The sequence below is a fragment of the Leopardus geoffroyi genome, chromosome C2 (genome assembly GCF_018350155.1).
Source record: "Leopardus geoffroyi isolate Oge1 chromosome C2, O.geoffroyi_Oge1_pat1.0, whole genome shotgun sequence".
Taxonomy (NCBI): domain Eukaryota; kingdom Metazoa; phylum Chordata; class Mammalia; order Carnivora; family Felidae; genus Leopardus; species Leopardus geoffroyi.
In genome coordinates, this window is record NC_059333.1 from 86,327,625 (window position 1) to 86,343,250 (window position 15,626).

General features: G+C 33.5%; 1 protein-coding gene across 1 annotated transcript in view; it reads right to left on the bottom strand.

Annotated features, from left to right (window-relative positions):
• Positions 1-2,549: 2,549 nt before the first annotated feature.
• The window catches only part of FXR1 (FMR1 autosomal homolog 1), a 60,949-nt gene continuing 47,872 nt past the window's right edge, over positions 2,550-15,626 (bottom strand). Inside the window, 8 exon segments of the mRNA XM_045502869.1 lie at positions 2,550-2,974; positions 3,740-3,831; positions 7,359-7,428; positions 7,430-7,440; positions 8,154-8,354; positions 10,113-10,316; positions 15,266-15,328; positions 15,416-15,473. Of these exon segments, the coding sequence (XP_045358825.1) occupies positions 2,804-2,974; positions 3,740-3,831; positions 7,359-7,428; positions 7,430-7,440; positions 8,154-8,354; positions 10,113-10,316; positions 15,266-15,328; positions 15,416-15,473 (870 nt within the window). The 3' untranslated portion in view covers positions 2,550-2,803.

Below are 15,626 nucleotides of genomic sequence, written 5' to 3' on the forward strand. Positions count from 1 at the left end.
ATTCTTAGTACAATTTTACCAAAGGTGACTGTTTTACCAAAAGTGACTGATCCATCAACAAAGACCCATACACACCATTTTGCAAGTTTTAGGCCCACTGAAGGCTTTAAAAAGGTGATTCCATGGGCGCTTGGCTCACTCAGTTGGTAGAGTATACAACTCCATCTCAGGATTGTGAATTTGAGCCACACGTCCGATGTAGACATTACTTAAAATCTTTAAAAAATAATGAAATGAAAAGGTAATGCCAAACCCAAGATCCTAGGCTTGCCAAAGTTTCAGGAAAAGATTTTTATCCCCACATAATCGTAATAAGCTTCCAGATGTGATTTCACCTAAGTATACTGAAATATGGGGGTTGCACAAGACGTTTGGGCTTTTCTGTTGAGTGTCTTTTAGCATGGCCTAACTTAGCAGTAAGTTTTCCCAGAGCAACATCTCACTTAACTGGTGTAGTAGCCAAAAAAACATACATCCCTCTCAAATAATCTGGTGGGCTACCTAATCACCAATAGCTACCGCCTTTGAGGAATAGGCTTTTCTGAATCAGAGTATACGGTATTTACCCAAGAAAAGACTCATGGTTCTGCAGTACAGAAGATGCTGGGTTTAGTCACTCGTAAATAATGAAATCTTGATACTAATTTCCTAGAATGTGGTTATTCTGAACAAGTGCTTGTACAATACCCACTTTCTAAGATGGTTTTAGGTTACTTTCTCAGTGAAACAATCTTTATGGCAGAAGAATCTTAGTGAATCTATTCTACATGGAAGAAAATGAAAAATCATTTTTTTCTTTACACCGTATTTACCACTTTGGGGATTAATGAAAATTCTCTTAACTTGTAATTAATCTGTAACCCTGTTACTCTAGACAAGAATTAAAAGGCCAACAGTTTTACTTCTTTCTTTTGATGGTTAAAAAAGACATCTGTGGGTTAAGTTTTTTTTAAAACTCAGGATATGATTTGATACTGTTATTCAAAATCCAAGGATTGCACTATTCATACCACACCTTACTTATAAATTCTATTCTTAGGATTTTAGGGAAATGCAGTTAATGCCATCACATTTCAACCTCAGTGATAATAAACGTGAGGTCTAGGGTTATATGTACACTGACCTGACAATTATTACATTTTTAGCAATACCTTGAAATGTCTTTCAGCCATTATAAATTAACTAAAACCACTTAACAGTTTTATGCACATAACAAATTAACACAAATTATGCACATAAAAAACACTTTCAAACATCAAGTGACAGAAAGGGCTGTCCTTCTTGCTCAGTGGTCTATATATACCACTAGAGAAAAAAATCCTCCAGTAAATCCACAATTATCTGATATGACCTCACAATTACCTGCATAATTATATCATTATTACTCTTTGAAACACTTTATGTGAAGTCTTCATCTTCCTAAAATTAAGTAATGTGGCTAAAATATATACAAAAAATACAATCATTAGTTTCACAATCTTCAAAATTATTTCCTTGAGAATCAAAAACCAAGTTCATGGTCTACTTCTTACTTAAAAATTACTCACCATTCTGATTTATAAAAATATTTTTTAGTAAATTATCAAAGGCCAAAGTAAAATTCTGCATTTTATCCCACTGCCTTCCAAAAGTTGCCTTTGAGTAGATTATAAAACTTTTCCTAATTATTAAATGTATGACCAATTCCCTAAGCCAATCTATTCTAACAGACTAAATTTTAAGCTTTCAGAGGTTTCGTTACAAAATAATTAACTCATCAATTAATATTTTTATACTATTTATGAGCAAGTAATGCTTTTTTAAAAGCAATTAGGATAACTATTCTAGGCCTATTACTAGTTCCAACTACTATGCTATAAAAAGTATACTGGTATAAAAAGTAGAAAGTTAAAAATCAGCAAATGGAAGATCAAAGTTTATTTACTACCTGCATACAAAAACATATTGCACATCAAACAACCAAAATCAAAAAAAAAAAAAAAAAAAAAAGAGAAAAAAGAAAAAAAGGAAAAGAAAAAGAAAAAAAGGAAAAGATACTCTACTGAAGACTAACATGTACTTTTATACAGAATAAACCTGGAAATTGATCTTTTCAGTAGTTCAGGTTATCTCTGAAATGGACATGACTAATTCAGCTTAGTGTTTTAACTAAAGCTATGTTTGATTTTTAAATACTGTACACTTTAATAAATAAACCAAACAAAGCCTCAATGTAGAACAGTCACTGCCAATATCACCCAGTGTCCCTGCAGATGAGAGTTTAACAAATGTATTCCAGTGGTCTGCAGATTTTCCTCAACATACAGCATTTAAAAAACACATTAAAACAGACCAGTTTCCAGACTAAACTAATGAAGAATTACAATTCAGTGCAAAATATTTTAGACTGCATTTCATTCTAGTTTTCCTCAGGTGAAGAAGTGGTTGCATATTATTAAAAATGTAACAAAAGCAGCTAATGCTTTCATAAAGAATATTACGTTAGGGATCCCACCCCACCCTCCTCCCCCCATCTCTGCCATATTTTGAAAACAAAATAACATTTCCTATAGCCAGCAACTTTTTTTAATGTTACATATACTATTCTCAAGGCACATCTGATGATATATTTTATAACACAGTAGGTGTCAAAGTATGTTTAACATATGATTTCTTCAGGATCCCTCCCCTTTCTGAATTCCAAATGGAGGAACTGAAAGTGCGATGTAAAGACTGGCGATCCATATTCTATCTTTGGCAAGCTTGTACAAGCACTATTGTAAAATGTAATGTAAAAGAACTGTAAACTAGGAACTTCTTCAGTTTATGAAACACCATTCAGGACTGCTGCTTCTTGAGTGTTTTCTTCTTTTAAGGTATTAATCTTTTCTTCTCCTGGAGTACGCTGTAGCTTAGAAATTTCATCGCCAGAAGCACTAGTTGGGCCATTTATTGCCTTTTCTGAAGGACCATGCTCTTCAATCACATCTTTTGCCTGCCAAAGGGAGACAACTTTTTCAACTTCTTTATAAATGAAATCTATAGCTGAGGAGGAAAACAGCTATATAAACATTAGCTAATAAATAATTTCAGTTTCACATACGACATTGGATCAAAGAATTAAAATGTTTTTTAAAAGTTCCAAAGCATATACCAATGTATTCCACCTCTACTGGTCTTTCAACTCTATCTCTAGTACCTAGCAGTCCTTAACAACAGGAAGAATCTGGATTTGTTTACTGAAAACTTGAACCTAATTTAATTTTAACCACTGGAAAGCTCACCATGTAAAAGATATAAGGTTAATACCCTAAGCAAATAATGCCTATTTTACTCACCTTTACATTTCATATCCGTTAAAGCATTTAAAAGACTTGACACTTAAAGAGGTCTATAGCTATCACTGAGAAGAGAGATATATAGCCTACTGCTCCCCAAATTAAGCCAATAGTCTCTGTCCAATATCTTTGGATAGACTGAATTTTACAAATGCTATTTGGAATTCTAAATGAAAAGTATTCCAGGCTCAAGCATGCATATCTTCAGTTACCTGGGGCCAAGAACAAAACAAAGAGTAGTCTTTAAAATATTATTTGTCTAGTTGGGGAAACAAGTGATCATACAATAAGATAAGAAGTAAACATAAAGCTAAACCATACCAAAAAAAAAATAAAATAATAAAATAATAAAAAACAAAAACAAAAAAAAAAACAGAAACGAAAACCAAACCAACAAAACCTACAGGTTAAATTCTCCTTACCATTTCTTTCTTGTTTTTAGCCAAAGTTTCCCTTGGGATGTTTCTTTGTCTGCTCTGAGACTCAGCTCTAGAAATATAATCTGCAACTGTGACTGTTGAAGATGAGAAAAAAATTACAGGTGTTGAAAAAATATTTCTAAAGTTTATTTATGGATAAAGAGTAATTTTACTTTTAAAATAAACTGATGGTGGGTAACCCAATTTCAAAATTTTAAGCTGGGTACCACCTCCAACCAAAAACAAAGCTTGAAAAATGTGCCTGTGATTTAGTGCTGACAATAGAAAATTCCAAGCTGGAGATCATGGAAGCCTAGATTTAAGTCAGCTTTCTTAAGAATCCAGCCATTGCTTCTGGTTGACTCCACGGTTGGGATAAAGTTTGATATAGAAATCCACAACCAAGAATAGGAAATGCAGCATTCTCAGCCCAGTGTTTACAATTCTCAGTGGGGAAAAAATGGGGCACATCTGGTGCAAATCACGGTGTGCTATACTTCACCTGAGATATAAAAGATGTACTCATATATTAGTTGTTTTTGTTTTTTTGTTTTTTTTTTTTAAGTACAAGATATCCAAGTGTGGTATTTTACAGTCCTTCTTTTAACATTTCACACTAGAAACCATTGTGAGTGATCTAAAATAAAAAACTACAAGCAAACTAAAGATGGCAGACCATCACCCTAAAAACGTGGACAATAAATCCTGGTGGGGAAAAGGGCCGCCATTAATTCTGTAACAATCCCTTCCCTGCTTCAATAATCTTTCAAGGGACTAACTGAAGTGTATGTGTGTTTGCAAGGAAGTGGATGGCAATAGTGACATAAGAAAAAGACTAACACAAGCTAACACCCTTCTGCCAACCCAAGTGGAAAAAAATGATCTCTGTTCTACAGGTACTCTGGCCTCACTTTACACCTCAATCCTTTCTCTTTAGGACTTTATAGCTTAGAATTTACTGATTTGAAGAAATGTAAAATGATTGCTCTCTTTCAAAGAATTATTTTCTCTCAGAAACTGGTGAAGAAAATCTCTGATTATGTGAAATACAAGGTATTTTAAATTACAGGATGAGAGCAGGTTTATGTAAAGAATGAAAACTTCAAGTAAATTTTAAATTATTTATTTAAAGTCACTAGGGGAGAAATGGTCAGTCCATTAGTTTCAAATTATATGAAAATAAATCATTTTGATAAAATAAGAAAGCTGCATGGTATTTACAATTCACTTTTTTGTGATCACAAATTAACATAATCCTTTTATAAGATCCAAGAACGTTCTGAAACTATTAATCTTTTTAAATCTCAAAAAACCACTTAATTCAGAATGCAAATCATTTATTAGAAACAGCACTAAATAAAAGATGTTTCCTGTCTAAAACTGCCTCTTGTCTTCCAAATTGTAAGAAACTCACTGTGCTCATTTTGAAGCTTTTAAAATCATTTAAATCCACTGTTAATTTATAAAAACACTTAGTAATAGTTTCCACAATTAAGAAGAGGAATACTATCAAATCCATTTCATTATTATGCACACATATATGGTGGCAAAAACATTCTAGAAATGATTCTAGTTTGTGTAACACCTTCATGAATTCATTCTGTTTCCATAGTTCAACCCTTAGCGACACTTGGAAGAACTCAGCTACTTGGAAACCCTTCTGCATAGACAGACATATTGCTAACTTTGAGTATGTGACAATTGTTAGAACCCTTCATCCACTATGCACACACAGAGAATAATATACTTTTTTGATATGGGTATCAACATTAGAGGCACATAGCTGGAAAGGTAAAAACTTACCAGTGCCCCTCCCCCATAAAGGGAGGTACAACTAAAAACAAACTCAATTGACTCAAAACCTGTTTATAGCTAGTCCTTACAATACTAGCCACTTAAAAGGTCAATGAAGATTAATTAATAATTAGAAAAAAGATAGGCAATTTGTGCAGCATAATTTGGACTGTAGAATTTCCTAAGTGGTCTAAGTAAACCAACTTGACACAAGTGTTATAATCACATTCTTATTAGTAAGGAATATTCACTGCTTAATTTATACTAAAGACAACAAGAAATCTTGAGCAAATGAGAATAAATTAAATTATATAAGGGAATGTTGACATTTTAGGAGGCTACTTTCCTAGAAGCACTGCCAAGGGCAAGGAGAAAATGATGTGCCTGTTCCATTAATCCTATCATGGGGGGCTGGAGGGGGGGCTTTTAACAGTTTTTTAGGGGGAGGCGGCGGAAAGGCAGGCTAGGGAACAAGAATTTCTAGGAAAAGTGGCGATCCAAAGAACAGACTAAAAGAGGAATAAATGCACTACAGAACACAAACCATCGTATTACTGGACACCCCAAACTACTCAATTTTCAATTAATATCATACAGAAAAATCTGCCTCTTCTTTAACACCACTATGTTTTTGATGTCCACTGACTTAATAAACCACCATCTAGTTAAAAAATTATGTTATATGTTAAACCCACAATGTAGCTTGAATTTTCTTATTTATAAACTATGGCCAGAAAGTACTGTATCCACCACTGTGCCAACTTTAAAGAACAAAATAAATATGATCGCTTGATCTAAAGAATATTTCTAACACTACAGAGAGAAGAAGAGAAAGGAAAACAATAAAAAAACTTGGTGGAAACTTTCTATTTTTGACAATATTAAATTCCTTTTAAATTTACAACTACCTTTAAAACACGGACTTTTCTTCAAGAATGGAACTAACACCTTTAAAACCAGTTTTCCCAAATGTCTCTGCAACCACTAAACCTAAAATATTAAAGATAGTTGAATTTACATTCTGTATTTGGGGAATACACACCCAAAAATTTGCTTTTGTAAAGAATGCAGAAAATGATTAGTTCAAAAGGGGTTTATTTTTGGTGCACACATTTTCTTCATTGTGAATATACACGTGATTCTCTGTACACAGGAAACGGAATTATGTTCAAAATAATATAGACACAGCAAACAAGTTTCTTTGAAGTTACTAAAAATTATGTCTACTTAAATTAACATTCTAAAACTAAGTAAGTACTATTAATTTGAATAGTTAGTAGGTGTAAGGGAAAAGGCATCACACTACAGTAAACAAACAAAACATAACATGCATTCCTCTTATTAGAAAAAAGACACTTTCAAGTATTTTTCTCATTTATGCTTTTTTTTTTAACTGTGGGTATTTACAATTCCCACAAAAATGAGGTGCTGAATACAGATATAGTGAGCAGCACCATGCAAAAGTTGCCCAGTTTTGCCAATCAACCTCAACCACAATCTACAACATAGTCCCTGGGATGGCAGGCCCCAATTCAAGTATGAAGAATCTGCCAAGTGGACAAAATAATGGTCTTCTCAATAGTATTTCCATGTAAAAAAATTAAAACACAACATTAGTTCAATTAGACAGGTTACTAAACATTTACGAAGTGAAGGAAGAATGCATTTTAGTAGTCTTATTAGTTGAGAAAACAATTTATGTAATGCACATCTTGAATGTATATGCACACATGTGTACATGTAAGTATAATATATTTAGAAAGCAGACACATGACATTTTTTTCATGCTTGTGACCTGGTGTTGTCAACAGGTCCACTCAAAAGTTACCTGGCTGTCTATCTTCTGCCTGACCCCTGAAACGACGCCTGCGGCTACGATTGCGTCGCTGGGGTTTTTTTTTCACTATCATCTGTAATTGCAAAGTTTACCATGAACTATTCTGACAAAAACAAAAAACAAAATAAAAAAAACTTCTTTCCTTCAAAGATTTAAGAAAAGCGAGAGAGAACCTTTTAATTAAACAGGGAAGATAAAACGACATACATTACTGACAGGAAAATAATTTTGTAGTTTTAACCATTTCAAATAGATTAAAAATGGAATTACCATCTGGAAAGTAAGAGGGTTTTAACTCTTAATTGAACAAACTGAAAGACTTAATTTAAATTACCATGATTCAGGAATAAAGTCTTCCTTTCCAATACAATTTAGTTTTTAGCAAAGTTAATAACATTTTAGCCCTTTGAAAGTTAATGCCTACTCAATATACATACCTTCACTAATGTCATCATAATAATTTCTAAAGAAGCAAGCTGAAAGCCCAATTTTGGTTTATGAACAGTGTATTAAGTGCCTTGCAGTTTGAATATTTATATTGATTTAATGGCATCAAAGGGCACTTTTAATAAACACTTTCAAGTTTCAAATAATTTGGCTATATAAATCTGAAAACCAGACATTTCAGACAGATACAAAGCTATCTACCTTGTTTGAATTGAAGTAAACACTAAGAAAACTTCAGTTATGTGAATTGCATTGTTTGGGTTTTGTTTTGTTTTTTGAAAAAAGCATCATACATTAACAATAGACAATAATATATCTTTTCCCTAAGTGCTTACATACCTAGCCCATTTTCGTTAACTGAAGCTGTATCAGATTCAGTCATCCCATCCATCAGAACAGCATCTTCATCAGTCCTTCGTCTACGAGACCGCCTACGACGGTTAGTACTGTGATGAGATTCGCTGGCATCAGTGTCTGCAGTCTGATCAGATTCTGTATTATCAAGTAAGCTGTATGGATTGCTGTCTGGATCTTTGAGCACTATATGCATGTCAGAGGCAAGAAATATTCGTTTAAGAGAGCTGCAGTCATTAGAAATGCTTTGATCTATATTGAACTACATCTACAATTCTCCCCCTATATTCCATATTCAAAAAAAATGTTTCCTGTATGACTATTTTTCCTGGAAAGTAATATGAAGAACTTTAAATGGCAATGAAAAATTAAAGCAGAAGATGAGCAAACACCCTCACCTTCCTACCACTTCTCTTTGACTTGTTTTGAAAATGTATTAGAAAACAGTATATTATTACTTGCTATTTTTGACATTCACATCCTTAGCTAGTCCTACCCAGAAGCTAGAGAAATGAAAAGTGGAGAGACATAAATACACAATTTTGTCCCCTTTACCAAGTTCAAGGTGTCAGCTGCTTCTTCGTGCTAATGTTAATGTGCTATACCCAAGTAAATCACAACACCTGCATTCCATGGCATAATAGAAATGTTACTAAACTGAAGCAATCAAAACAAGTCTATACAAAAAAAATCAAACTAAGAAGGTTCAAATTCTAACTGGTTATAGGAAAATATAAAGTTGACTAGTACTCCCATCTCCAGAAACAAAGAATGAAGGTGGGGTAAAGTAGGGTGAGGGTGAGAAAGGGAAAGTTTTAAGATATAATCATAAGGAAAAAAATACCCATCTTACCTATGTGCATTTATTGCCTCCACCAATCAAATTATAGAAGAAATTCACCTAATCACGATTTTTCCTTTCTAAGTTTCCGTAACAGCTAGCAAGCTAGCATCTTTGCAAAAGACACTAAGTTTATCCATTAATCATAAGCACTAGGTAAAGTACATTTATTGTGCAATTCAGCATACTACAATTTTACAAACCTTGGTAATAGTGAGCAATGTAGTAAAATATAAAATTATTTCCCTAAAAGCCTGTAAAATAAACTTAGGGCTCAAAGAAGATCACTGGAACCGGAGTACCTTTCAAAATTGTGTGATTTGTTCCAGTTTTTTGTAGTTTGTAAGCAAGTCTGGTATATATTTAATTATATATACGTATGTTCTATAACATTTAAAATACCATATAAACTTTCACGAGGTGTATATATATACATTAAGAAAACATGGTTTTCTTAAAGTGGTATACAATAAAGATATGTTAAGGCTGTATCTATGACATAATCTAGTTCACACATCTCTAATGATTCTGTCCCCAGCCCATTAAGCTAAAGCAAAAACATTCTCACAACTCCTACCAAAAAAAAAAAAAAGGAAGGAAGAAAAAGACAAAGTTGCTCATGCATCTCAGTTCTCAGTCTACTATACAGCTCAATTCCTCAAACAATAAAAAGTTTTTAAATTTCACAATTCTTCCCTGTTCCCAAAATCGTACACAGAGCAGCAAAAGTTCTCAGCTGATTTTCAACATTAAGAATATTTAGTATTACATAACTTAGATCTCTCTTTGCATTAGAATTTTCTGGGTCTGGCAAACAGAAATATAGAACCCAAAAATTCTAGCGGAAAAAAAAACATTCTAATTAATTACGTAAGCCCCCCAAAACTAGAGAAATCTTTGACCACGGAAACAGGATCAGCCAACCAAAATTTCTGACTGGAAAATTCTAGCTAAACCTTCACTGAGAAACACTCTCCAAGGTTTCTCCTTATCATATGCTCCACTACCTTCCTCAGCGAGAAGACACTTGGGGAATGAATTAACTTGTACAAGGTTATACTGTTTACAAAATAAGGATGCTGACATAGTATATAAAAGACTACCAGAACTGATGGAGGATTTGCCACCACGTGGTCCACCACGACCTCGACCCCCTGAAACACTTCTCCCTCTTCCTCCTGGGCGTCTCCTACTGTCACGCTGATGTCGGCTCTCTCGATCATCTTCTCCTGCCAATGACCAATCACTCAGCTCGTCTTTACGCTCAGATTCTGTTTCAGAGGGGTTAGACAGCTCAGAGTTTGTACCTTGGGAAAGAGAACATAAGCCAATTAGATTCCTGATTTTTTTAAAAAAGGGAAAATAAGGAGTGAAACTTTCCAAAATTATTTCCTACAAATTATTTTAATCACCCTATTAATTGGCTGATTCAAAGGAAGCTAAATTAAAATTAATGTGAAATTTACTAAGTAATAATCAAATATAATATTATACTAATAATATAGGATCTACTAGTGGGAGATTAAATATTGGTTTAGATATACTATAACTTGGTAATTAGCAGAGATTTCTGTTTCCATGAATACAGAAAATAAATATTAAAAGCAAAAAAAAAAAAAAAAAAACAAACTGGTTTAGATGTGCAGAAATACAGCCAATATGCCAATGTAGTATTACAGCAAAGACACAAAACATTACATAGATAATGCAAATGCAGTTAGTATCTGGAAATAGTCAAAAAAAAAAAAAAAAAAAAAAAACTTGCCCACTTTTAGGTTTTAGTATAATGAAATAACCGCTATTATATCTTAAAGCAAATTTAAACATATTCAGAAAAACGAATAGTTTAATTGTACAGTGTATTCTACCATTATTTTATTGATTCTAGGAAGCACACTATTTCACACTTTAACATCTCTGAAATCACAGTGTTTCTCATAATTGATAGTGTCTTATAAATTGTGAGTGTATCTTTAGTGGTTGTACATAAAACAATTACATTTTACGAACAGTGGCTTAAATTAGAATACACTATTTGAAATTACAGAATAAATTTTAAGAATGTTACTGAGAAGACAACTTTAACCTGACAGAAAAATTTATCATGACTCTAAGAGTTTACAGACCATTTCTAAGGTTCCAGTGACCTATTTTAATAGTGATCTTTTAAAAATTTAAACATTGCAAAGATTCTATAAAAGCCTGCAATATCATTATATCACAATTATGTGTTAGATTTAGATGACTCAATCACTACAATACTCATTTCCACTTCTATTCTTTGTTAATTCTGGGATGCCACTTACATCCCTCCCTTTTATATCAAATATCCAAATAGATCTCTCCTTGAGAGCCCAGTTCAATTTGTAGTTTCAGACCAATTTAACTGAAAAGACTCCTCCCCTCCTCTTATTTCCTTAAAAGTAACATGTATCTATCATGCAATGCTGTCATGTGTAGTTTTCTATTTTTTTCCCTTTGGATTTACATCTCCCTTGGCCTATGGTAGAGCTTTCTTCTACCTCTAAATGCCCCCCCGCCCCACACCTAACAATGTGCACAACAATTCTCTGTTAAAGCAATCTGCTGCATGACTTTGATGTTCATTTGCTCATCTCCCAAATAAAAGTGATTCCATGATAAACCACAAGTTCCCTAGAGTTAAACCCCAGTCATTTGATGATGGAAGTAAAACGTAAGAATTCTTCAGATGCACAACAGTAAGGTACCCACAATAAAACTTAACAAATGAAGAGGCCTAACAATTTCCTTTCTCCTTTAAAGAAAATTCTTCAACATTCATCTTTTTTTCTCCACTTGACATTAAATAGGGATGTAACCAGTCAATGATATAAGAATGACTTAGTTGGAACTTTTATAAAAAAATACAGCAAGTTTCTAGTATTTACACTCAAGTGTGTTTATTAGGAACGAGAATCTCACAAAAGAGAATGTCTCTCCCAGACACTTATTTATCCAAATGACAAAGAAGAATTTATTAACTGATGTCACGGTTTTGTTGGAGTAAGGGCAATTTATCATTTCATGAGTAGTGAAAACATCCTTTGGAATGTATCTGAATTTATTGACAAACCTATGCACTGCCTGAAAACATTACCAAAATCTGAAGTAATCTCATTTTTTAAATTTTTACAAAGTCCCTATTGAATTCTCTCTAGAAATACAGTGTATTTAACTCAGTGTCACAAGCAAGGGAATTCCTACTAAAGTTTAACCTAAATCTAATATTCACAGGAGTGCTGATACATAGGGGCACATGTACCCCAATGTTTACAGCAGCACTTTCAACAATAGCTAAATTATGGAAGGAGCCTAAATGTCCATCAACTGATGAATGGATAAAGAAGATGTAGTTTATATATACAATGGAATACTACTTGGAAATGAGAAAGAATGAAATCTGGCCATTTGCAGCAACATGGATAGAACTGGAGGGTATTATGCTAAGTGAAACAAGTCAGAGAAGGACAGATACATATTTTCACTTATATGTGGATCTTGAGAAACTTAACAGAAGTCCATGGGGAGAGGGAAGGGGGAAAAAATAGTTACAGAGAGGGAGGGCGGCAAACCACAAGAGACTCTAAAATACAGAGAACAAACTGAAGGTGGATGGGGGTGGGGGGGGTGGGGAAGAGGGGAAAAAGAGTGCTGGGCACTGAGGAGGGCACTTGTTAGGATGAGCACTGGGTGTTGTATAAAAGCCAATTTGACAATAAATTATATTAATAAAAAAATATAGTATTCAAAAGACTTAAGGGGGAGTGGTCTAAATCATAAATACATTTCAGTAGATAAGACAGATACTGAAGTCAAAAACAAAAATGACTAATGAATTGGCTAGTGCTTTTGCTTTATTCATATTAAATAAAGCTTAAACGTTTCTGGGATGGCAAAAAGAACTTTGCAGATGTGATAAGGTTAAGGATACTGAGGTGGGGAGATTATCCAGGTGAGGCCAAACTAATCGAGTGGATCTCAGCTACAGAGAACCAGAGACAGAGCAGCAGAACTCTACAGTCACTGGCTTTACAAAACAGACAAAGAGGGGGTCAGAAGCTGGAAATATCAAGGGAACAGATTCTAACCTGGAGCCTCAAGAAGGGACAAACATACAGTCCTGCTGACAATTTTAGCCCACTGAGCCTCATGTCTGACTTCTGACCTAGAAAACTCTTAATTCATCAGTGTTAAAGCCTTTAAATTTGAAATGTGTTAAAGCATCAACAGAAAACTAACTGTGTTGAAATCACTGCAACCATTCTTTTAATTTTGTAAAATAGAAGTTAATGAATCAAAAAAAAATGATTTACACTGGGCTTTAAAAATGATTCAAAGTAATCCATTTTTTCATGACTCCAAATACTTATTTTTAACAGAACTTTACATCATATTTTCCCCTCTCCAAAACTTCTAAAAGCTCTTATGAAGATGCTTTACATCCTTTTCAATGATCATGACTGCTTAACAGCAAAAGTACCATGTTTTATCAACTCCAATATGCCATCCATTCACTGAAAGACATATTTTGTGTGCCACTAAAGAAAATGTTGCCAATTGCAGTTTTAAAACATCATCCATTCTAAGGTATATACCAAATTCAGTGCTACTAGAAAAAGTTTCTTACATGACTGACACACACACACACACACGTAAATGTGTGTGTGTGTATATATATTATCACCTAAAAATCCTGGTATTAAGTAGACAAGAGAACATCTATAACCAAATTCAAATGGTTTTCTCTAAAGCCCACTAAAATTCAATAGCTATTTCAACAAACGCAATGATACTACTAGTCTGCAAAGTCTCAGAGGTAAGAGTGCCATCTACTGAACAACTTGCATAACTTTCTTCAATCCAGAGGATATTCCCTCTACCACTCATAAAAACTTATTATCTAATCATAAAAACTTATTATCACTTTCAACAAAGGTACTTTGCAAAAGACTGGCCTCAGTAAGTTGACTTCCCAAAGGCTTATAAAAGTCTTCAATGAATTCACCATCCTCATCATCCAAAAAAAAGCCAAATCTAATTATCTGTACTAGTAATTTGTGGCTCTAGAATCATTCAATATACTTATTTTCTCTTTAATCACTCATTATCTGTCTTCTGTATTAAATGTATTTTCAAGAATACAGTAGTACTTCACAATTCTCAGATCTTCACATGCTAAAACATGTTCCTGGAATTTTGCTTTTCAGCTCTCAATACAGAGTTAACTTTAAATAATAAAAAATATCAAGAAATTAGAACATGGAAATATATGAAAGGAAAGGGATAATTAACCTTTCAAGTCTACAACAAATCAAAGTACAGATTTAATATAATATTGGCATTATTAGATGAGACTTCAAACATGAAATCAGATGTGGAATCTGCACACTGTAAGCTTTTATGTATTCCCACTTTCTCTAAATGCCTTCTATTTTGGAAAAGGCTTATGAAATATTTTCCTAAAGCAGTTAGGATGAACAGAGGAATGGAGAAAAGAGAGGAAAAGAGAAAGGGAAGAAAACAAGGGAAGAAAAATCAGGTCACTGCTAAGATCCAAGTCCAAATGCAGAAAAATGGAACTCCGAAGCTGAAGAAGAATAAGTGAAAATTTAGGATTAGAAAATTGTTGACCACCACCATCCACTGGCCCCTTCATACATCGGTTAGGGCCCCATCCTCACAATGAAATACATTTTAGAAAAATGTTCATCTATAATGTATTGATTTGGTTCTGGCTTTTAAAAAGCCCTCATTTTAGTGAAATGTTCTTTGACAAAATATTGGCAGATGTGAGAGATTTATATTCAAAACTGCCAACAGAGCTATTAAGTATATTTTAAAAAGCTAGTACAGATGTGCTACATGCAACCTTAGCACAGTAATTAGCATAGTATTTCATTTTTACTTCTCCTGGAGGGTAGGCAAAAGAGGATTAAAAAAAAAAAATGATTCCTAGCAGTATCATCACCATTAGGTTTGATATGTTTACATTCTATATATAAATGTGTACAACAATTCCATATATATTTAGAATAAACATGATCATGAACTGCCAACCTAACAAAAAACATGTCTGATCTCATTACATAGCTCCTTGAACATCATATACCTTTTACAGTCATTACTATAAAGACATATGACTTGGAACACTCTCCTGCCCTCCATGCCAAAACAGAGTGAAGAACTAACTAAATCAAAAAGTTTAAAAAAAAAAAAAAAAAATTGTTTTTTTTACCATAACCGGAGGTGTAATTAGGGCCCCGACGACCTCTGCCTCTTCCACTATAAGACCTAGAACCTTGTACAGAAGAGACGGTACTTTCATCAGTGGCATATCCTTTTTCCTTTTCAGGCCCTCTGGTGGAAGAAGGTCTGAAACCCATACCAATCTGTCGTAGCTGTTCATCAATCTGTAGGCGTTCCATTCTTAGCTGTTCTACTTCCTATGAGTAAAACAAAAAAGGTAAATATTCTTCTATGTTGTATCATTTTTACCATCTTAAAAAAAAAAAAATGAAGCTATACTACTCCCTACCAATGAAAGAAACTATGATCGTGACCAATTATTTGGTAAAATACAACTGTGTACTTAATAA